Source organism: Akebia trifoliata, chromosome 10, assembly GCF_017979445.1.
Source record: "Akebia trifoliata isolate Shusen 1 chromosome 10, ASM1797944v1, whole genome shotgun sequence".
Classification (NCBI taxonomy): Eukaryota; Viridiplantae; Streptophyta; class Magnoliopsida; order Ranunculales; family Lardizabalaceae; genus Akebia; species Akebia trifoliata.
This window is the reverse complement of record NC_141384.1, coordinates 21,474,052-21,492,749: the sequence shown is the minus strand read 5'-3', so window position 1 is coordinate 21,492,749 and position 18,698 is coordinate 21,474,052. Positions and strand designations below refer to the sequence as shown.

Genomic DNA, 18,698 nt, shown 5'->3' with positions numbered 1-18,698 from the left:
GGAAGAAAGTATGCATGCCTAAGAAATATGGAGATCTGGGCATAAAAAACTTTGGCTCTATGAACCTGGCTCTTCTAGGCAAGTGGTTATGGAGATTTGGGAATGAGAGTGATAGCTTGTGGAGAAGGGTAATAAGGGACAAGTTTGGGGCTCCTAATAGTGGGTGGGAAAGCGGCACCGTTAAAGAGGCGTACAGGTGTGGAGTATGGAAAGGCATTATGAGGAGACTTTTGATGTTTCGAAAGAAGGTTAAATTTAAAGTAGGGAAAAGGGACAAAGTGAGATTTTGGAAGGATTGGTGGTGTGGAGATTGGACTTTGAACCTTTCATTTCCGGAGTTATACGAGCTGTCCTCGAAAAAATGAAAATTCATCTCTTCTTTTATTCATAAAGAGGGGGAAAGGATTTGTTGGGACTATAGGCTTAGACGTTCTTTTAATGATTGGGAGTTTGAAAGTTTGGCGAGTTTTACAGAATGTGTAGAGGCGGCACAACTTGATCCAAATATGGAAGATAGACGATCATGGGATGGACCTAAAGATGAAAATTTTACGAAGTGGTCTTTTTATTCTTTGGGAGCCCAAGTTAGCAATCTTAGCTTTCTATGTCCTATGGTATGGAAAACAAATATCCCTTCGTTTTGGTGTTTATGTGGCTTGCTACGCTTTGAAGATTGCCGACCATCGATTTGTTGAAAAATAGAGGTTTCTATTTAACAAGTTTTTGTAGTCTTTGTCAAGTAGACAGGGAATCAATAAATCATTTGTTCTTACATTGCCATTATGGTTACAAGATTTAGAGCCATTATCTAAATTTGTTTGGGGTGGTGGGTTGCTTGCCTAACTCGGTGATAGTATTGATAGATAGTTGGATGGAGTGAGGTAAGCATCTTCCAAAGGCAAAGCGGTTGTTAAGGGATTTACTTCCATTTGTATTGTGTTGGCTGATTTGGAAGGAAAGGAACAAACCGGTGTTTGCTAATAATGCTAGGAATGAGCACAAGTTAGTTTTGGAGGTGTTAGCTTTGTTATTCTTTTGATGTAAAAGGTTTAAGGAATTTATGGGCATTTTTTTCGAAAATTTCCTTGTTAGATGGGAGAGGGTGTGCAATGTTAAGTATGGTGTAACTCCAACATTTTTTTTTCCAACTTTTTTGGTTGTGGCTGCCTTTTGTTAGGTTTGTAATGTTTTCTTTCGGATGGTCAACTCGACCTCCGTTTTTTTCTCTTGAATGATTTTATCTTTACTTATCCCAAAAAAAATATATATATATTCGTCCATGTCCTTCAGTCCCCGATTCGGTCAGTAGTAAAGCATTAGATGTTATAATGGAGAGATAGAAGCGAGAAGAAAAAAGCAACAGATAACGGATTATGTTACGAAACCATCTAGTGGTAATGCATTTGGAGGCAAGGGTAATTCGACGGGATCTACCGGTTTAAGATAACTAGGAAGCTTGCACCAATTGACAATCATTTCGCTACTGAATAAGGAAGAAAAGAAGATTGCCGACAAAGCCATAGTTAAAATGGTTATCGCAAATAATATACCTTTTAACTTTTTGAGAACGATAGAGTTTCAAGAAGTGGTGACTACAATTTCTAATCATGGTCTAGGAGTCCCTCCTTGTAATGAAACAGCAAGATCCAAAATTTTAACGACTTTAAAGGGGGAAGTAGAGGAATATATTGAAGAAATCAAGAAATCTTAAATTGTTTCTTAATGTACCCTTATGTCAGATTCGTGGACCGATGGGAGGAAAAGGCCACATATTAATTTGTTGGCATCTTGTCCGAAATGGACAATTTTTTTGAAATCCGAATGTACTGTTGGGAAGAAGGATGACAATTACACAATAAATTTTATTTGCTTTGGAATTGAAGAAATTGAATCAAAAAATGGTGTCCAATTTATTTTGGATAATGCTTCAAATTACAGTGCAGCGGGTTTTATTATTGAAAATAAATTTTCAAACATCTTTAAGACGTCTTATGCCACACATTGTTTGGATCTCATTTTAGAAAGTATTGATGAGCTTCCAAATGTAAAGCCCTTTTTTGAAAAATGCACGAAATATGGTAAAATTCTTCTACAAATTCCAACATGTGTTTGACTTGATGCGATCACATACGAATGGAAGGGATTAAAGAGGTCAGGAGTAACTAGATTTGCAACACAATTTCTTTGTATACAATCTATTACGAAAGAAGAACAAGCGACTTTTAATCGCTTCAACTGAATGGAGAAATTTGCCTCAAAGCAAGACAAGGGGATGGAATAGAACTGATGAGCACCATTTAGAGCAATACATTTTGGGAAAATGCAAAACAAATTTTGTGCACTGTTGAACCTTTGGTGAGAGTGTTGAGGATAGCGGATGCAGATGGTTGTACCATGGGTTACTTGTATGAAAGCATGGATAGGGCAAATGAGGCTACTAAAGACTTTTATAAGGGTAACATTGAGAAATATGAAGTGATTTGAAAAATAATTGATGAAAGGAGGAATCGTATCCTTCATAGTCCTCTCTATGCAATAGCGGTTTACTTGAACCCATACTTGTTTCATGCAAAGCTTGTCAAATTAGATAGAGAGGTGAAACTGGGACTTGAGAAAGTATTAACACGGATGGTAACCCCCGATATGAAGAAAGAAATTGGTAGAGAGCTTACATTTTATCACACAAAAGATATAAAAATCTTTTGTGATATGGCAATTGATCACATTTTTTATATTCATTCACGTAAGTTTATTTTATTTCTTATAATATCAAAGTTTCAATTAGATTATTTATTTTCATAATCAAAAAATAATAATGTATTTGTTTCTTTATTAGGAATTTGGTGGGATATGTGAGGGAGTGAGGTCCCAAATCTTCAGAAGTTAGCAATCAAATTGCATAGCCAGCCATGTAGTACTTCTGGATGTGAAAGAAATTAGAGATGCTTTTGAGACTACACATACTAAGAAGAGAAATAGATTTGGAACCGAAGATGTTGCATGACTTAGTATTTGTTCGGATGAACATGCATTTTATGAAGACATGCGAAAAGAGAGAACAAAAAAATTCAGAACCAATCATCTTAGACAAAATTTAAGCCTTCCTAGATATCCCAAATGATGAACAAGTAAGAGGGAATAATGTTGATGAAGATGATGGTAACAATCATAGTGATGGAGCACCAGAGAGTGAGGATGGAATGGAGGATGATATTCAAGTTGATGATTTATGATTGTAATGCTTTCGTATTTTGAAGTTTGAACTATTTTAAGTGGGTGAGTGGGTGTTACTTTTTTTGTGGATTTATGAATGACATCAATTAGGGATTTTATGATTTATTCTTATGGTTTAAAATAGGATTTTATGATATAAATGATAATACCACTTAGTAGAAAAAATTACATTGTCCTAATACCATTTCGATTTTTTTGCAATTTTTTCCCCTTTTTTCCAACTTTTCCCCTTGCCAACTTATTCCCAAACCCCAACTTGGTGACTGTGCCAACAGTAACATTTCAATCCATTCTTAATTCATGTTCTAAATTTCTGATAAAGCAGATGACTTATTTTATCTCCATAAATGCCATTTTCAAGTCATTTACTAAAGTCTGCAAAAATAGAAAAAATGGGGAACTACTTGTTCCTTCTGTCTAATAAATGCATATAGTGATGGTATATACATAATGACAACACATTTTAAAGAAGAAATTCATTTAAAAATTTGTAAAAATCGTGCAATTATCAACAAAGAATCTAGATAGTGCTATGGCAATAAAAATTAGTCCATCATCCGATAACTGAGTGAAATTGTCAATCTATAATGCTTCCATCAATGAATTATGAAATTGCAGCGCAAGCACAAACCTTGATAGGCACGATAGCTTCATACAAAAGTAGAGCATCCCTGGCAGCATGATAGAATTCCACGGCCACTCTGGCAGATGACACGCAAACATCCTGAAATGATCAGTTAGAATCATATCTCCTCAAAGAGACCAGCTAGACAGGCCATATTATCAGAATTAAAAGGGTGAGAAAATATTTAAGAGGATTTAACATTAAACAACATATCTCCCAAGTGCTTACTTAACAGTGATCTATGAGCCTAAGAGATACAAGCATAGTCACCAAGGGGTTTGGGAATTAGTCGACAAGGGAAAAAGTCGAAAAAATCAAGAGAAAATCAGGAAAAAATCAAAATAGTGTTAAGATAATGTATATTTTTCTGCTAAGTGGTGTTGTCATTTATATCATCAAATCCTATTTTAATCTATAAGTGGTATTTGAAAAAACCGTTTTAAAATAGTTTGCTCAACCGAAAAAAAAACCAAAAAAATCACATTTTTTTGGGTTTAAATCACGACTTTTTCAAAAAAGTCAGGATTAAACCGGCGTTTAAATCGTAGCTTTCGTTTAAATCTCGATTTAAACAAGATTTTTTGAAAAAGTCGGCAACTTTGGTGACTATGGATACAAGCATTAGAAGGGAAAATGATGATTTAAAAGGAACTGCAAAGTGAAACCAAGTATAAATATAATTAATTACTCAGAAAAAAAAAAAGATAAATATAATACAAGTGGATTCTGTATATGCAATAAATCAATATGTAGATAAAGGGAAACAGGGAAAGTACTAACTGAATCTACAAAAAACAACTGAGTTATTCTAGATTAGTAGAACACTTGAACTTTCCTGAAGTACTAGTAGAGCTTGCCATTAATTTTCTTCTTTTACTTTTGGTTTCGTAATTAAATTTTATCAAAAGGAAACATGAAAAAGGATAGCAAGAACCATTTTAAATAACATGAAACATTTGAAAGGGTTATTACCAATTAGTGGAGAACTTCAGAATTAGACCATAATCAGCCTTTTATGTTGAATGGGTAATGTCCATAGAATTTCAAGTTTGTTTATATATAATGATCTATAGAAAACATTATCTGGAAAGGTTTCAACTGTCAAGGGTTCAAGTAAGGATATGATGATTCCTATTGCATGGACTCCTCCAAAAGGCTGAAATACCTGTGCTAGACAGATCAAATTTCAAGCATGTATGCATATTATGATTTCTTTCCTTCCCAGTCAAGATTTTCCTTTTAGAAAATAAAGAGTTATTCCATATGATATGGAAAGACAACCCATCACATAATTCATTATTATCATTGTAGGGGTGGAATCAGGCGATGCCTTGATAGACTCTGCCCTACTGATCCGAAGTTGCTCCCTCATCCCTCCTGTTAGCACCAGTGTGGTACTTACCAATAATTCTCCGACACTCAAGTTAGAGTTGCAGAAGAATAATAATAAGAACTCTTTCTCTCTCTCAACTCAATTGGCCAAAAGATCCATTAGCCTCTATTAATTCCTCAATTTATAGATCCTTTCTTTGAATCAAGGTTTCCTCTTTCTTAGGGATATGATCACAGAGAATCCCCTAATTACAAGGATCCTAAACGGACTTGGGCTCTCTGAGATTGAGTCCATGATTCCTAAGAGATCTCCTCCAAGATCCCTGGACTTGATATGCGTAAACCAGGATTATGCAAATACTCAGACCAAGCCTGCCCTACCAAGCAAGCCAGGTCTCCACTAATGATGTCCTGCCTTACCAGCTAGGCTAGAAGTCTCTTCCTTGGTCTGTCCTACTACTGGAAAAGTGCAGTTGTTGCTCTAGTACCATCTCTTCCCAGTGTTGACAAAGGGTGGTACAAGGACCCCTAATCATCTCCAGGAACTGGGAGTTCGTCCTTGGTTGGTGTCTCTCGTGAGGGATTCAAGGTCCCTCAAACCTTCCAGGGTAAGCCTTGCTTTAGGCTTTCGACAGTATTCGTCTCTTTTCTATACTCTAATTTGTGCAAGTCAATCTGATCTAATCTTAGTTATTTTTGCAGATTCTTCTGCCCTTTCTACTGTAGAAGCTAGGAAAGAGCAGCGCAAAGCCGCTAAAGAAAGGAGGGTAGTGAAAGTGAGTCCCCAAACAAGGGTGACCAACGGGGTGATCGAAGGAGAGCAGACCTGCCTTTCCCCTTCTTCCTTACCTCGGCCACTTGCACAACGGACTCTTGTTGATCAGGCCGAGCAAATCTCAGTGAGCACGTCCTCTCCACCTATCCCACTACTTACTTCTCCTTCTCCTCAACTTCCCTCTACCTCCTCCGACGTCATGAAGATTGACCTCTCAGAGTTCCCCCTCCCTCTCTCATCCTACCAGCGCTACTCCTCCCTTTGAACAGAGCAAGAAGAAGAAGAAGAAGAAAAATCTGACCCCTCGTGGCCCTACTCAGTCTACTAGGGCTGAGCAGTTAGCCCTGGTTCATGCTAATCAGGTGGCTCCTGCTTCTGTTTCTTCTAAGCTTCCTGAAGGGACCTCTACCCAGGCAGTACAGAGCTCCGACACCAACAAGGAGGTTAGCCTTGCTCCTCAACTCCAACAACGCAAAAGGCGCAGCCTCAGGAGGAGAAGCCTTTCACCACCAGATGGATCAGAGCGGGAGGAACTCAATGACCTCAAAACCCTGCTGGAGGAAGCGACCTTTTATTGGATGAGTCGCGGGACACTCCTCCAGGATGGGAATGAGAACAACAACTTCTAGCCTAGTTTCTATGTTGGCATTGCCACATCTACAACAGGAGTAATGAGGTGAGGGACCCTGTCATTGTTACCTCTCTGCTCTCCCACTCCATTCCTCCCAAGGACTAGGATCTTCTAGACCGGGCCAATCTTGATCTGGCCTTTGGGAGGTTTGCACATGGTCTCTACCAGGTAAAATACTGCTCTTCTAGTACTATCATGTAATTTCTCTTAACTGTTTTTCTCCTTTGTTGGCCAAAGCCTACCGATCCTTAGCCTTCCTGAAATGGTGCGAAGCTAAGAACCACGCAGATACCCTAACCAAGGAGTATGAGGAGAAACTAACTTTGCTCCAAGGCAAGCTAGCCTCCTTTAGCCGCTTCACCAAGGAGGCCAAGGAGGAGATGGAGGTGGACTTGGCCCAATTCACCAAGGCAAACGAAACCTTGGACGCCAAGAATAAGCAGCTAACAAGCTCCCAAACCCAACTGCAATTGGAGCTTACGAGCTACTAGGATAAAGTACAGAGAAGAGATGCAAAACTGACGGATCTCCAGGAAAAAGTAAAACAACAAGACCTCAAACTGAGCTTTCTCAAGGCTGGTTTTGAACAGCGTTTGGAAGCTAACCTCAACTCTGCCCTGAGGACTCAGCTTGAGTCAACAAGGGCAGAGGCTAGGGCAACGCAAGCCAAGAAGGACAAAGTAGAGACCAAGAAGTTGTTGGGTCAACTACAGGCTCAATACTCCTGGGCAACAGAGAAAGTTTCCACCAAGGCCTACCATAAAGGCTTCAAGGATACTCGACTCCAGTACAAAAAGGATGAGGAGGAGGATGAGTCTTTCGATGGTCTTACCCTTTCTTCTTACAAGGAGATACCCATCTAAGCGGGTGACTTTTGGTGAGTCCCTCCCTTCGAAAGAATCCGGTTCCCACCTGGGTCGCATTCCTAGTGAGCTTGTGGATCCCAGTCAAGTCATTGATATGGATCACATCGAGCAGGACACCCGATCTACCCTGTTGGAGACTTGCCTCCTACTCAGGTCATCGATGTTGATCAAGCAGACCTGACCAACCGACCCAACCCTACTGAGGGCTCGCCTCCTTCTGACCAGATTCCTCCTGCTGAATACTACTTTTTTTCTGGTCTTACTGTACTTTGCTTTTCTTTTGTACTCTCCCTTCCTAGGACTTCGTTGTATATATTTTCCATACTTAATGAAAAATTTTGCTTACAACTGTGATCTTTCTTTATGTACTTAATTTTCAATATAAAAATTTGTCCACATGAACAATTCTGCTCTTTGTTGTAACTTAGCTGAATCACTACAGTGCAATTAATCAAAAAAAAATTCATATGAAAAATCTTAATCTTCTTTGTAACAAACTTGCATTTCAAGAAAAACCTCGCGCTGAACAAACTAAGCTTGCACTTTGCTCTAACAAACTTTCTAACATAAGTTTGTTCTATAGAGCTTCACACACTTTGCTCTAGCAAACTTTCTAACACAAGTTTGTTCTACAGAGCTTTGCACAAGTTTGTTCTAACCTCTGCACCCCTACTTCTTCCCCTCAAGTTCTACCTCGAGTTTCTTTTCAATCTTAGGTACAACCTTTTTTGAGAGTATGTGCATTGAATTATTCACTTAGTGCAGTGTAGATCACTTAAGATCTTAGGCAACATAGGTCTAGGCAATATATCGCTCTACCACTTAGGATGGAGAGATGTTTTTAAGACCTTCCCCCTAAAAGGGGTCCAATTCAGTGCTCTGCTACTAAGGACAGAGCAGGGTCACAACTAGCTCCATACTCTGTCACTTAAGACAGAAGAGAACCACGAAGACCTAAACCCCCAAAAGGGCCCAACCAATGCTCTGCCACTCAGGACAGAGCAAGGTCGTGACCAACTCCATACTCTATCAATTAAGATAGAGCAAAACCACGAAGACCCTAACATCCAAAGGGCCCCTACCAATGCTCTGCCACTCAAAACAAAGCAAGGTCGCGACTAACTCCATAATCTGTCAATTAAAACAGAGCAGAACCACGAAGACCTTGACCCCCAAAGGCACCCAACCAGTGTTTTGCCACTCGGTACAAAGCAAGGTCACGACCAGCTCCATTCTCTATCAATTAAGACAGAACAAAACCAGGAAGACCCTAACCCCCAAAGGGGCCAACTAGTGTCTCAGTGCACAAGCTGCCAGCATGCTTTCTTTTATTGGTAATATATTTTGAGGTTACACATGTTCCACGGTATAGGCAACTCCTGATCGGACATTGTAGACAAATAGTAAACCCTTTTTTTACCAACTTTTATCACTTTGTATGACCCTTCCCAGTTTTGACCTAATTTCTCACTGTTCAGCTCTTATGTATTCTAGAATACCCTACGTAACACTTAACTCTCTTTCCTTAAACTACTTGTGGCAGACCTTTTTGTTAAAGTAATTTTACAGCTTCTGATGATAACTCTCTAGCCTTACCAGTGCTGCTTGTCACTTCTCTTCAAACAAGTCTAGCTCTGCTACTATTTGCTTGCTATTCTGATCAGTCTAGATCACTTTTGATCGAGTCGTGGGGAAGCTGCTTTTTGTGAGTATCACTGCCTCCATTCCATAAGCAATGGTGAATAGGGATTACCCTGAGGTTCTAGCAGTTGTCCTGTAAGCCCTAATAATTTGTGCAAGACAGTTGTCCATCTACCCTTTCTTTCTCCTAGTCTCTTCTTTAACATATCAATAAGCACTTTGTTTGTGGCTTCGGCTTGATCATTACCTTGCGAATATTGCAGCAAAGAGAAAAGTTGCGTTATCCCATATTCCTTATAAAAAGTCTTGATCTGCTCACCTGAGAACTGTCTCCTATTATCTTATACAATTGTGCGAGGCAGACCAAACCGGTAGATTATGTTCTCCCAAATGAATTTCTATACTTTTTGCTGACGAATCCTAGCCAGAAGGAGTGTTTATGCCCACTTCGTGAAGTAATCCGTAGCCACTAGCAAAAAGGTTAGATCCTCCGGTGCTTTGAGCAGCGGACCTACCAAATATATTCCCCACTGTGTGAAAGGTCATGGGTTGATTAGGGAATTGAGTTGAACGGCTGGCTGACAGATGATCCTTCCGTGCCTCTAGCAATTGTCACAGTGCTTAACATACAAGGCAGCATCCTTCTGCAAATATGGCCAAAGATACCCTTGGGAGAGTACTTTACGTGCCAACGATCTTGCACCGGAGTGATTACCACAGTTTCCTTCATGGATCTCACTTAGCACCTCTTCTGCTTCTTCTGACGCTACGCAACGTAAGCATAGTCCACCCATAGATTTCCTATACAACTGCCCATCCAGGATAGTGTATCTCTCTGTTTGGCTTTCACGCATCTTGTTTCCTTAGGATCATCAGGCAGTTGCCCTGACTGAAGGAAGGCGATGATTGGATTCATCCACCCTTGATCCCTTACCACGACCACCACATTGACTAGTTTGGGTTCATCGATCAATGACCTTTCCAAGTAGCCAAATGGTAGCTCTCTCTTGTCTCACCCTGCCAGCATCAAGACTATGAAGGCTAGTACGTCTGCATGTCTGTTATACGTTCTAGGTATGTGCTTTACTCTTATTTCCACTGCTTGGAGTATGGCAGACCTAATCTTCTCTAAGTAAAGCTGCATCCTGGAATCTCGAGCCTCAAACATTCCATTGACATGGTTGACAACTAGTTGAGAGTCACTATAGACTATAGTTCCTCTACTTTCCAACCCTATCAAAGTGTTGAGGCCAAGCAGCATTGCTTCGTACTTTGCTTCGTTATTTAATGCTTTGAACCCTAGACCGATTGCCTTCTCTAACCTGGTATCGTCAGGAATAAGTACCACTACCCCTATTCCAGACCCTTCCAGGTTTGAAGATCCATCCACATAAACCTTTCATCTTGGCTGGTTGCTTGTCTCTTGCCCAACTTCAACACTCTTTAGTTCTTCTATTAGCAAGTCTACCCTTTCTTCCACCAGGAAATCAGCTAAGAAATATGCGACTTCCTGCCCTTCAAACAAAACTCTAGGTTTATATTCAAGCCCAAACTCTGCTAGCTGCACAGCCCAAACTCTGTCTTTCCCAAGAATGACTTCAAGGGATACTCTGTGCTTACCTGGACCCCGTGTGCTTGAAAATAGGGCCTCAGTCCAAAACTGTGTAAACTAGAGTCAGTCCCATCTTCTCAATCCTTGAATATCGAGTCTCTGCGTCCGTGAAGGTTTTGCTCAGGAAATACATGGGTTGCTCTATTGATATCCCTATTCTGACCAAGATTGAGTTGAGCGTGCACTCCAAAATTGCCAAATAGAGCCCAAGTTCCTCCCCTGCCTCTGATTTGGAGTATGGGCGGTTGGCCTAAGTACCTCTTCAGTTCAGCGAAGGCACGTTCACATTTCTCTGTCCATTCAAACCTCATATTCTTCCACAACAACTGGTACAGAGGTTCGCACTTGTCAAAAGTCCTGGATATGAACCTGTTAAGAACAGCTACCCTCCCAACTAACTTCTGGACCTACTTCTGCGTCTTCAGTGAGGGCATGTCAAGCAGTGCCCTGATCTAGTTTGTGTTAGCCTCTCTCCCTCTCTTCGTGACCAAGTACCCTCAGAACTTTCCTGATGTCAACACTAAAGTGCACTTTTCTAGGTTGTGCTTCATTCCAACCTTCCTTACTCGCATGCAGACTTCTTCCAGGTCGATGACGTGGTATTCCTTCTTCTTACTCTTTACTAGTAAGTCATCAATGTAGACCTCTGCAGTCTTCCCTAACATCTCTGAAGAGCTTTGTCACTAGCTTCTGATAGGTTGCCTCTACATTCTTTAGGCCAAAGGGCATGACTCTACAACAGTAGAGCCCCTGTTCAGTGATGAAGGTCGTCTTCTCTTGATCTTCAAGGCTGAACTGAATCTGATTGTAGCCAGAATAGCCATCCATGAAGGATAACCTCTCATGACCTGAAGTGGCATCTACCACCTGATCGATTTTTGGCATTGGAAAGCTGTTCTTTAGGAAGGCCTTATTCAGATTTGTGAAGTTGATACAAACTCTGACCTTCCCATTCTCCTTTGGTATTGCCATTATATTTATTATTCAATCTAGGAACTGCATTTCCCTGATGAACCCTGCCCTGACCTCTTGGGTTCCAACTTTAGGACAACGGGAATCGACACTACCCTTCCATCCTAACCTTCAACAAGAGGTTGTTATTTCCTCTTATTCCTGTCTTGAGGACGATATTGCCTTTCTCTCCTCGATAGATCTCTTAGCAAGCCATGCTCTGTCAATCTCTATAACAGACCTCTCAAAGCTTGACATCTGTTAGTGGTGCAAGCCCGCACCTTATGGTACTCACAGTACCTTTCATCGTGTTTTATCTAATCTCGAGGAAGCAGTGATGACCACTCAAAATAAGGCTCATTTACAATGAGGGTAAGATCTCACTGGGTGGCATGGGGAAGTACATCCCATCTCTTTTCTACCTTATGCCCTACTCAAGCTACCTTTTCTTCTTCTGCTACTGCTTCCTAGGCTTAGCCACAATATGTATTACATTGGTTTTTTTTACTACGTTTCGAGGATCATCCTCTAGTCGGATATACTTCTCTACTCTTTCGAAGAGTTCGCTTAACGTTTCTGGCCTCCTCTTCACAAGAGACATGTATAACCCTGAGCCAAATGGCAAAGAGTTCCTAAAAGCCACCACTCTAGTCCTTTCGTCGCAACTTTCCAGGGCCATTGCCTCTTCCCTGAATCTCCTTGCGAATTCTTTAAGGTTCTCTCCTTATTGCATCCTCATGCTGAGCAGAACGTCCATGTCTCTGCTAACCTACCTATTGCCGATGTAGCACGCCACAAAGGCAACGCAAAATTCCTCACAAGAAGCTATTAACCCATTTGGCAGCTTGTGGAATCAAGTCAAGGTATTTCTCTGCAGACTTAAAGAGAACAATTTGCACATCAAGCCTTCATTCCCTTCCCACAATGTGAGCATCTGTTGGAAGTGGAACAAGTGCTCTACTGGATCCTTCATCCCAAAAGAAGGGGTGAAACATGATGGTCTGAATTTCTTTGGGATCTTCTCCACCAAGATCTCAATCGTAAAGGGTGGTCTCTAAATTCCCCTAATGGTCTGAGTGGTCACAATGCCTATATCTACGCTCCTTATTGTCTTATTTTCCCTCCGGATCATATCCCTGACCTCCTCTCACATCAAATCCACGACTGGCTCAACTCGAGTTGTTGTGGCAATCACAGTTTCAGTGACTTCCCTCACACTCAGGTTTCGCGAATGAAAATTGGCTTCTATACTCTGATCATGTTCACCTCCAACAGGAAGTGGAAGATTTTGCGTATCTTGCCTCTCTTTCTACTACTTCTCTATTCGCTGATTCAGATTTTTGTTTTGTTTCACCAAGCCATCCATTTTTTTCTCCATCTCCTCTTGCTGCTTTCTCATACCTTCTATAGCATCGTCAAGAGATTTGCATCCACAGCTAGTGTAGCGGGTAGAGGAGCATTGACTTCGGCTGTTGTAGTGGATCTCACCATTGTTTTGACTGAAATCAATTTAGAATGGTGTTCCCACGGACGACGTCAAATTTGTAGGAGTGGAATCCGATGATGCCTTGATAGACTCTGCCCTACTAATCTGAAGTTGTTCCCTCGTCCCTCCTATTAGCACCGGTGTGGTACTTACTAATAACTCTCTGACACTCAAGTTAGAGTTGCAGAAGAATAATAATAAGAACTCTCTCTCCTCAATCGGCCAAAAGATCCTTTAGCCTCTGTTAATTCCTTGATTTATAGATCTTTTCTTTGAATCAGGGTTTCCCCTTTCATGGGGATGTGATCACGGAAAATCCCCTAATTACAAGGATCCTAAAGGGAATAGAGATCTCTGAGATTGAGTCCATAATTCCTTCAAGATCTCTTCCGAGATCTCTGGACTTGATACGCGTAAACTAGGATTACGTGAATACTCAGACCAAGCCTGCCCTACCAGCCAGGCTAGACGTCTCTTCCTTGGTCTGTCCTGATACTGGACAGGGTCAGATGTATTGGCATACACAATGTACCACTTAACCGGCTTGGACACATGTACAGTTTGGATAACGCACCGTTACTATCCTTTACAATCATCATTATTATTATATAAAAATGATTACTTTCTCCTAAATTATGTAAAATATGATGCTCTGCCCACGAATCAAATTTTCGGGATTTGTTTAATCCAATACTCCATAATCATGTTAGATTTCAACAGCTATACATGGTAGTATAAAATTGCATATTACAACAAAACAGGACATCTGTTTCCTATGTTTCTAATAAGTGTAAAAAATGCCAACATAATCAAATATTACCTGAAGTGTTTGATGGACTAGTTCCATTAGCTGCGCTCCTGCTTTAGAGACAATACACCTCTCAGGAAGAAAAAGCAAGTCAACAAGCTGCTCAGAAGACTTTTCTGTAACTCCATGAACCTGAAAAGTGGGGCCTTTCCTCATATTCTCATGTAAAAGAATCGTTTGATAAACTGAAAATGAACTTCCCAAGTGGTTAATAAAAAAAAGAAGCATTTCTATGTAATATACTCACTGACGGAAGGGCAAAGTCGCATTGCAGAAGTAAATTTCTCGCCTTTGCCAAAATTTCTCTCTTCTTCCTAGATGCAAAGTGAACCTCAACATTTTGGGCAAAATTACTCAGCCTTTCATCACTGCTATCATTTACTGAAATAAACATCAATTCCTTTAAAGAAGTCTCAAATTCAGTTGTCAACTTTATGACCTTCTGAAACTCTGCTAGTTTTGAAGCATCATCGGGAACGGCCTGAAATAAGAATTTTTTTAAGACAAATGATTCACAAGCTATCAATTCCATGGCCATAAGAAAGAAAGTAATATGGTAACTCTATTATCATTCAAATAGATGACTTTTGAGCCTTTTCTAATGTATAATTAACATATGGCATAGATCTTACACATCTTATGAAATAGTTATCCATTCAATATGCAATCAAGGAAAAAGATTTTTTAATTACACCAAGACGACATACATTATAGAAGATGCCGCTAACAACCAACTAAAGCATTTTGCTTCAATAAGAGAGCCTAAGACTAGTTAGTTATTTGCAATGGTAAGTCACCACCATGCACATAAACAAAATGACAATATAGCTCCGTGACTGTCCTCAAGAGTTGGAAAACAGACCTGAGAAAGGAAGTTAGAAATAACCAGGTCTGAAATCCTTGGCCATGACAATCGTCCAATGCACCGCATCCATCGACTATTTTTTAAGCAAATGGATCTATAAATAAACTGTATGACCTGAAGAAGCGTTGAATAGATAGCTTCAGCTCCAACCTGCAAATGACCATAGATAAAAGGAGGTGGACAAATTAAGTTGTTGAAGCAAATCATTTTGTTTAAGCAGTAATATCTTCGGCATAAGACTACTTGTGGATAAGGAATATATGCAAGTGGTAGTTGCAAACATAATCACCAAGTCAGGATTCAGGAATAAGTCGCAAGAGAAAATTTTGGAGAAAAATCAGGCAAAAGATTGAGGGACAACGGGCTTGGGTTAGGGTTGTACAATTGCTCCTACTAAGTGATATTCCCATATTATATCATCAAATCCCATATTAAACTACAACAGAAAATATCATACCCACATTGATATCATCCATACATGATAAATCCACAAAAATAACCACAGGTCCAATAGAGATTCAAGGTTTATATTGCCCAACGTATAAAAAGTTAACAATCACAAATCCAATTTAAGATTCATCAACCAAACAAAATCATTGAATTTAATGTCATCTTCATTTGCATCCTCATTCTCTACCGCAACATAGGTAAAATTGTGACCATCATCTTCATAAATGCCATCTCCTCTTTACTAGTGAGTCATGTGCAATTGATCGTTTCCTTTTTTATTTTTTTTCTGATTTAATTGTGAGTTCATGGTTTAATTGCAAAGTTCGTAGAAGGCATGACTTATTGAAAAGTCGTGATTAAAATGGTGAAGGAAAAAAATTACAATTCAATCACACCTTTTTAAGCCATTGAATTTGGTGACTATGGTGCCAAACACTTGAACCAAATATTATCACATTATAAGTTAAACTGTTAGGAAGAAACCTTCAAATTTAAACAATGGATGAATGAAACAAGAAACTAGACAAAAAAGGTAAAAAAGAAATGACGCACCATTGAAAAGTGAGACACATCAACCAAGATTGGATATCACATGTCAACTTGAAGTTTCTCTTGTATTGTCGTGCTTTCTCTTTGTTAAAGAAACAAAGTTCAACAAACATATGATGTGAAAAAAGTGTGAAGATGCGAGTAGATTAAAGGGAACAAGATGCTTGATTGAACATTCATGGGAGAATATTTCCAGCTAAAATTGCCTCATAGACCAACTAGTGTTTCCTTTTTTCTATTTTGATGAGCATAATCCATTTCATAAAAAAGCAGGGAAGAGAACCATATTGAAACGACCTTAAAGATTGAAGTGAGCTATTAGGGAGACTAGGAAAAATGAAGTGAAACATCACCAAACCCCACAATCAAAGACTTAAAAATTCATAAGAGAATATTATCTGCCAAAAGGACTCAATAGATCAGCTTTTTTTATAAACATAATGCATATCATAAAGAGGAAACAAGCAAGGGAACAATATTGAAGCCACCTTATAGGTTGAGTTGACCTACTAGGGGGGCTAGGAAAGATAGAATACAACAAAAGCAAACCCACATAAACTACAAATACCAATACATTAACCCTAGCCAAACTGCCCTTAGCTTGTCTCACCCAAGAACAAATCTCATACCAATACAAAGTTCTCAAAGAAGAGTATTTGGAATATATTGGAGTCTTTGGAAGGAGAGGAACAGAAGAGTCTTTCAAGAAATGGAGAACTCACTTCACAATGTGATCTTCGGTATTGTGGAAGTACTTTGTTTTTCTAGAGCAGATTGAGCAAAGAATTTGAAGGAGTATTCTTTGAGGACTTCGTTTTCAGATGGGATGAGTTGTGCTATTGTAGCCGTGAAAGTGCTTGTTTGCTTTGTCTTCTTGATAATTGTCTTTCTTTTCTCTAGTGCCTTATACTTTTAGGTGGTCATCTCATCCTCTTTTTCCGTTTTTAATAAATTTATACTTATACTTGTATAGTCAAAAAAATAAAGAGAATAAATTGGCCTTAACCGCCAAAATGACGTCATACATGATAGCCTCGATGCCTTCAAAAGTCCTTAGCTCAGTTAGTGTTAACGTCTGATATCCGAAATGAGAAATTTTCAGCTAAGATGGATGTAAATAATCCATGATACTTGTATGCAAATACATGTCATAATTCAATTTGAAACTGTAGTCTCTCAATTACGATCCAAAATCTCCTACAACCAAGTATATCCAGCATAAATTATGGAAATTCAGCATCCAATAAAAACTTTTGAATTATGTTGCTAATTTTAGTAGTAAAACTTACCTTATCATCAGAAGATGGGACAAAATTGAGAATCACCTCAGAGTCTCCATTTATTTCTTCTACAAAATCAAAGTGAGGCCCATTATTTATGGTCGGAATCATGACATACTTGACCATTAAGTCCGCCACCTTAGCAAGCCCATAATCAAGAACACCTGCAACCTGCAATTACCAAAAATAGAAATTAAACTTGTAAAGCTGAAACAAACTCCATTCATGTATATGGCATAGTAACCATGTTTGGATTCAGCAAGTATTCAGTGTGGGTACAATTCGGTTAATTTGGAGAATTTTCTGAAAGTTTCGTAAATGATGTTTTCCCTTTCCTTTCAAAACCCATCATCTTCAACCTCCCTAAAATCCCTATCTTGTTCTTGAAATTTTAAGGTTGAAGATTGAGATTGAAAAGTTACATTTGTTACCCTTATTTGGTGAATTTTACGAATATTTTTTAAAATTCGGAGAGTTTTGCGACTAATGTATAGGGAACAATGATTCACCTCCATTGCTGTCAAAACGGTTTGAAGCTCAACTCCTTCGAACCCTCCAATACTCAACCTAAACTTAACTCTAACATAACCATTTCCAGGCTCAAACTGTACTGCGTTATCCATCATTCTCACAAACATCTCTTGAGCCTCATCAAAGCAAACCATCCACTCTTTCCTCAACAAATCATAAACCATTGGCTCTCTAACGCTAACAGTCTGATCTTCACGAATCAATAACGCCTTTTTTAAATCCCTAATCGCTTCTGCTGCATCGATCAATCGTCCAATCTTCAATGCCTCCCTCACTGACCTCAATCTCCCAACCAAATTCACAATCGTTTGTAAAAAAATCAACAATTCCTTCTTCTCTTTCAACTCCATTCTCTTCCTGCTAATCTCTGACGCTGCGTCTCGGATATCGATATCGATCGGATGGTCGGATATGAGACTGAGAACATTGGAGACGTCCGTTGAGATGTCGTTTGTTTTCGAAACAACATCAGAGCAACGAGAGAAGATTTCAGAGAAGTCTTTGTGGTGAGAGAGGATGTAATCGCGGACCTTCTCCTTGATGTGAAGAGATCGAACTTGAAGTCGATCGATGAGGAGGCGAAGATCTGGAGCAGAGAGAGGAGATGATTCTTCGAAGTCTTGAGATGAGAGGAGCTCACGAATGTCGATCGATTCGAAGAGAACGTCCATGTTGTTGTTACTATCGGATCATCACAATCTCTGTTAATTCGAAAATTTATCCTCAAGTTCGATGCAGCAGAGTACAGAATTAGGGTTTTTCCATCGCACAAAAGACACATTCGGAGACAGAGAGATTCTGGTTTCAAAACTCGGTTTGGCGTCCCATTGACGAGACCGAGTTGTCTCGAACGAGTCATATCGTCTCGGCCATCAAAAATTTCTGAACCGATTCTATCTAAGAAATGAAGAAAGAAAAAAATACACACACGCATATATACCCCTCCAAAAATTCAAATCTTTACCTCAGTCCATTTGTTGAGAAGTCACAACTCACCCAAATCAATGGATTTTATTAACAAATTAAAAAAATAATGCTGGAAAACTAGGGAAAAAATTATCT

General features: G+C 39.4%; 1 protein-coding gene across 2 annotated transcripts in view; it reads right to left on the bottom strand.

The window, feature by feature from the left end:
• Window positions 1-18,444, bottom strand: part of ATZW10 (centromere/kinetochore protein, putative (ZW10)) — a 39,021-nt gene extending 20,577 nt beyond the window's left edge. Inside the window, exons 1-6 of one of the 2 annotated variants that reach the window (XM_086456290.1) lie at window positions 17,615-18,444; window positions 17,115-17,276; window positions 14,824-14,976; window positions 14,209-14,442; window positions 13,974-14,093; window positions 3,866-3,958 (exon numbers count right to left, since the gene is read on the bottom strand). In XM_086456290.1, the coding sequence (XP_086312416.1) occupies window positions 3,866-3,958; window positions 13,974-14,093; window positions 14,209-14,442; window positions 14,824-14,976; window positions 17,115-17,276; window positions 17,615-18,307 (1,455 nt within the window). In that variant the 5' untranslated portion in view covers window positions 18,308-18,444. The remainder of the gene's footprint in view (window positions 1-3,865; window positions 3,959-13,973; window positions 14,094-14,208; window positions 14,443-14,823; window positions 14,977-17,114; window positions 17,277-17,614) is intronic. The other variant, XM_086456289.1, reaches the window with a different exon arrangement.
• Window positions 18,445-18,698: the final 254 nt, after the last annotated feature.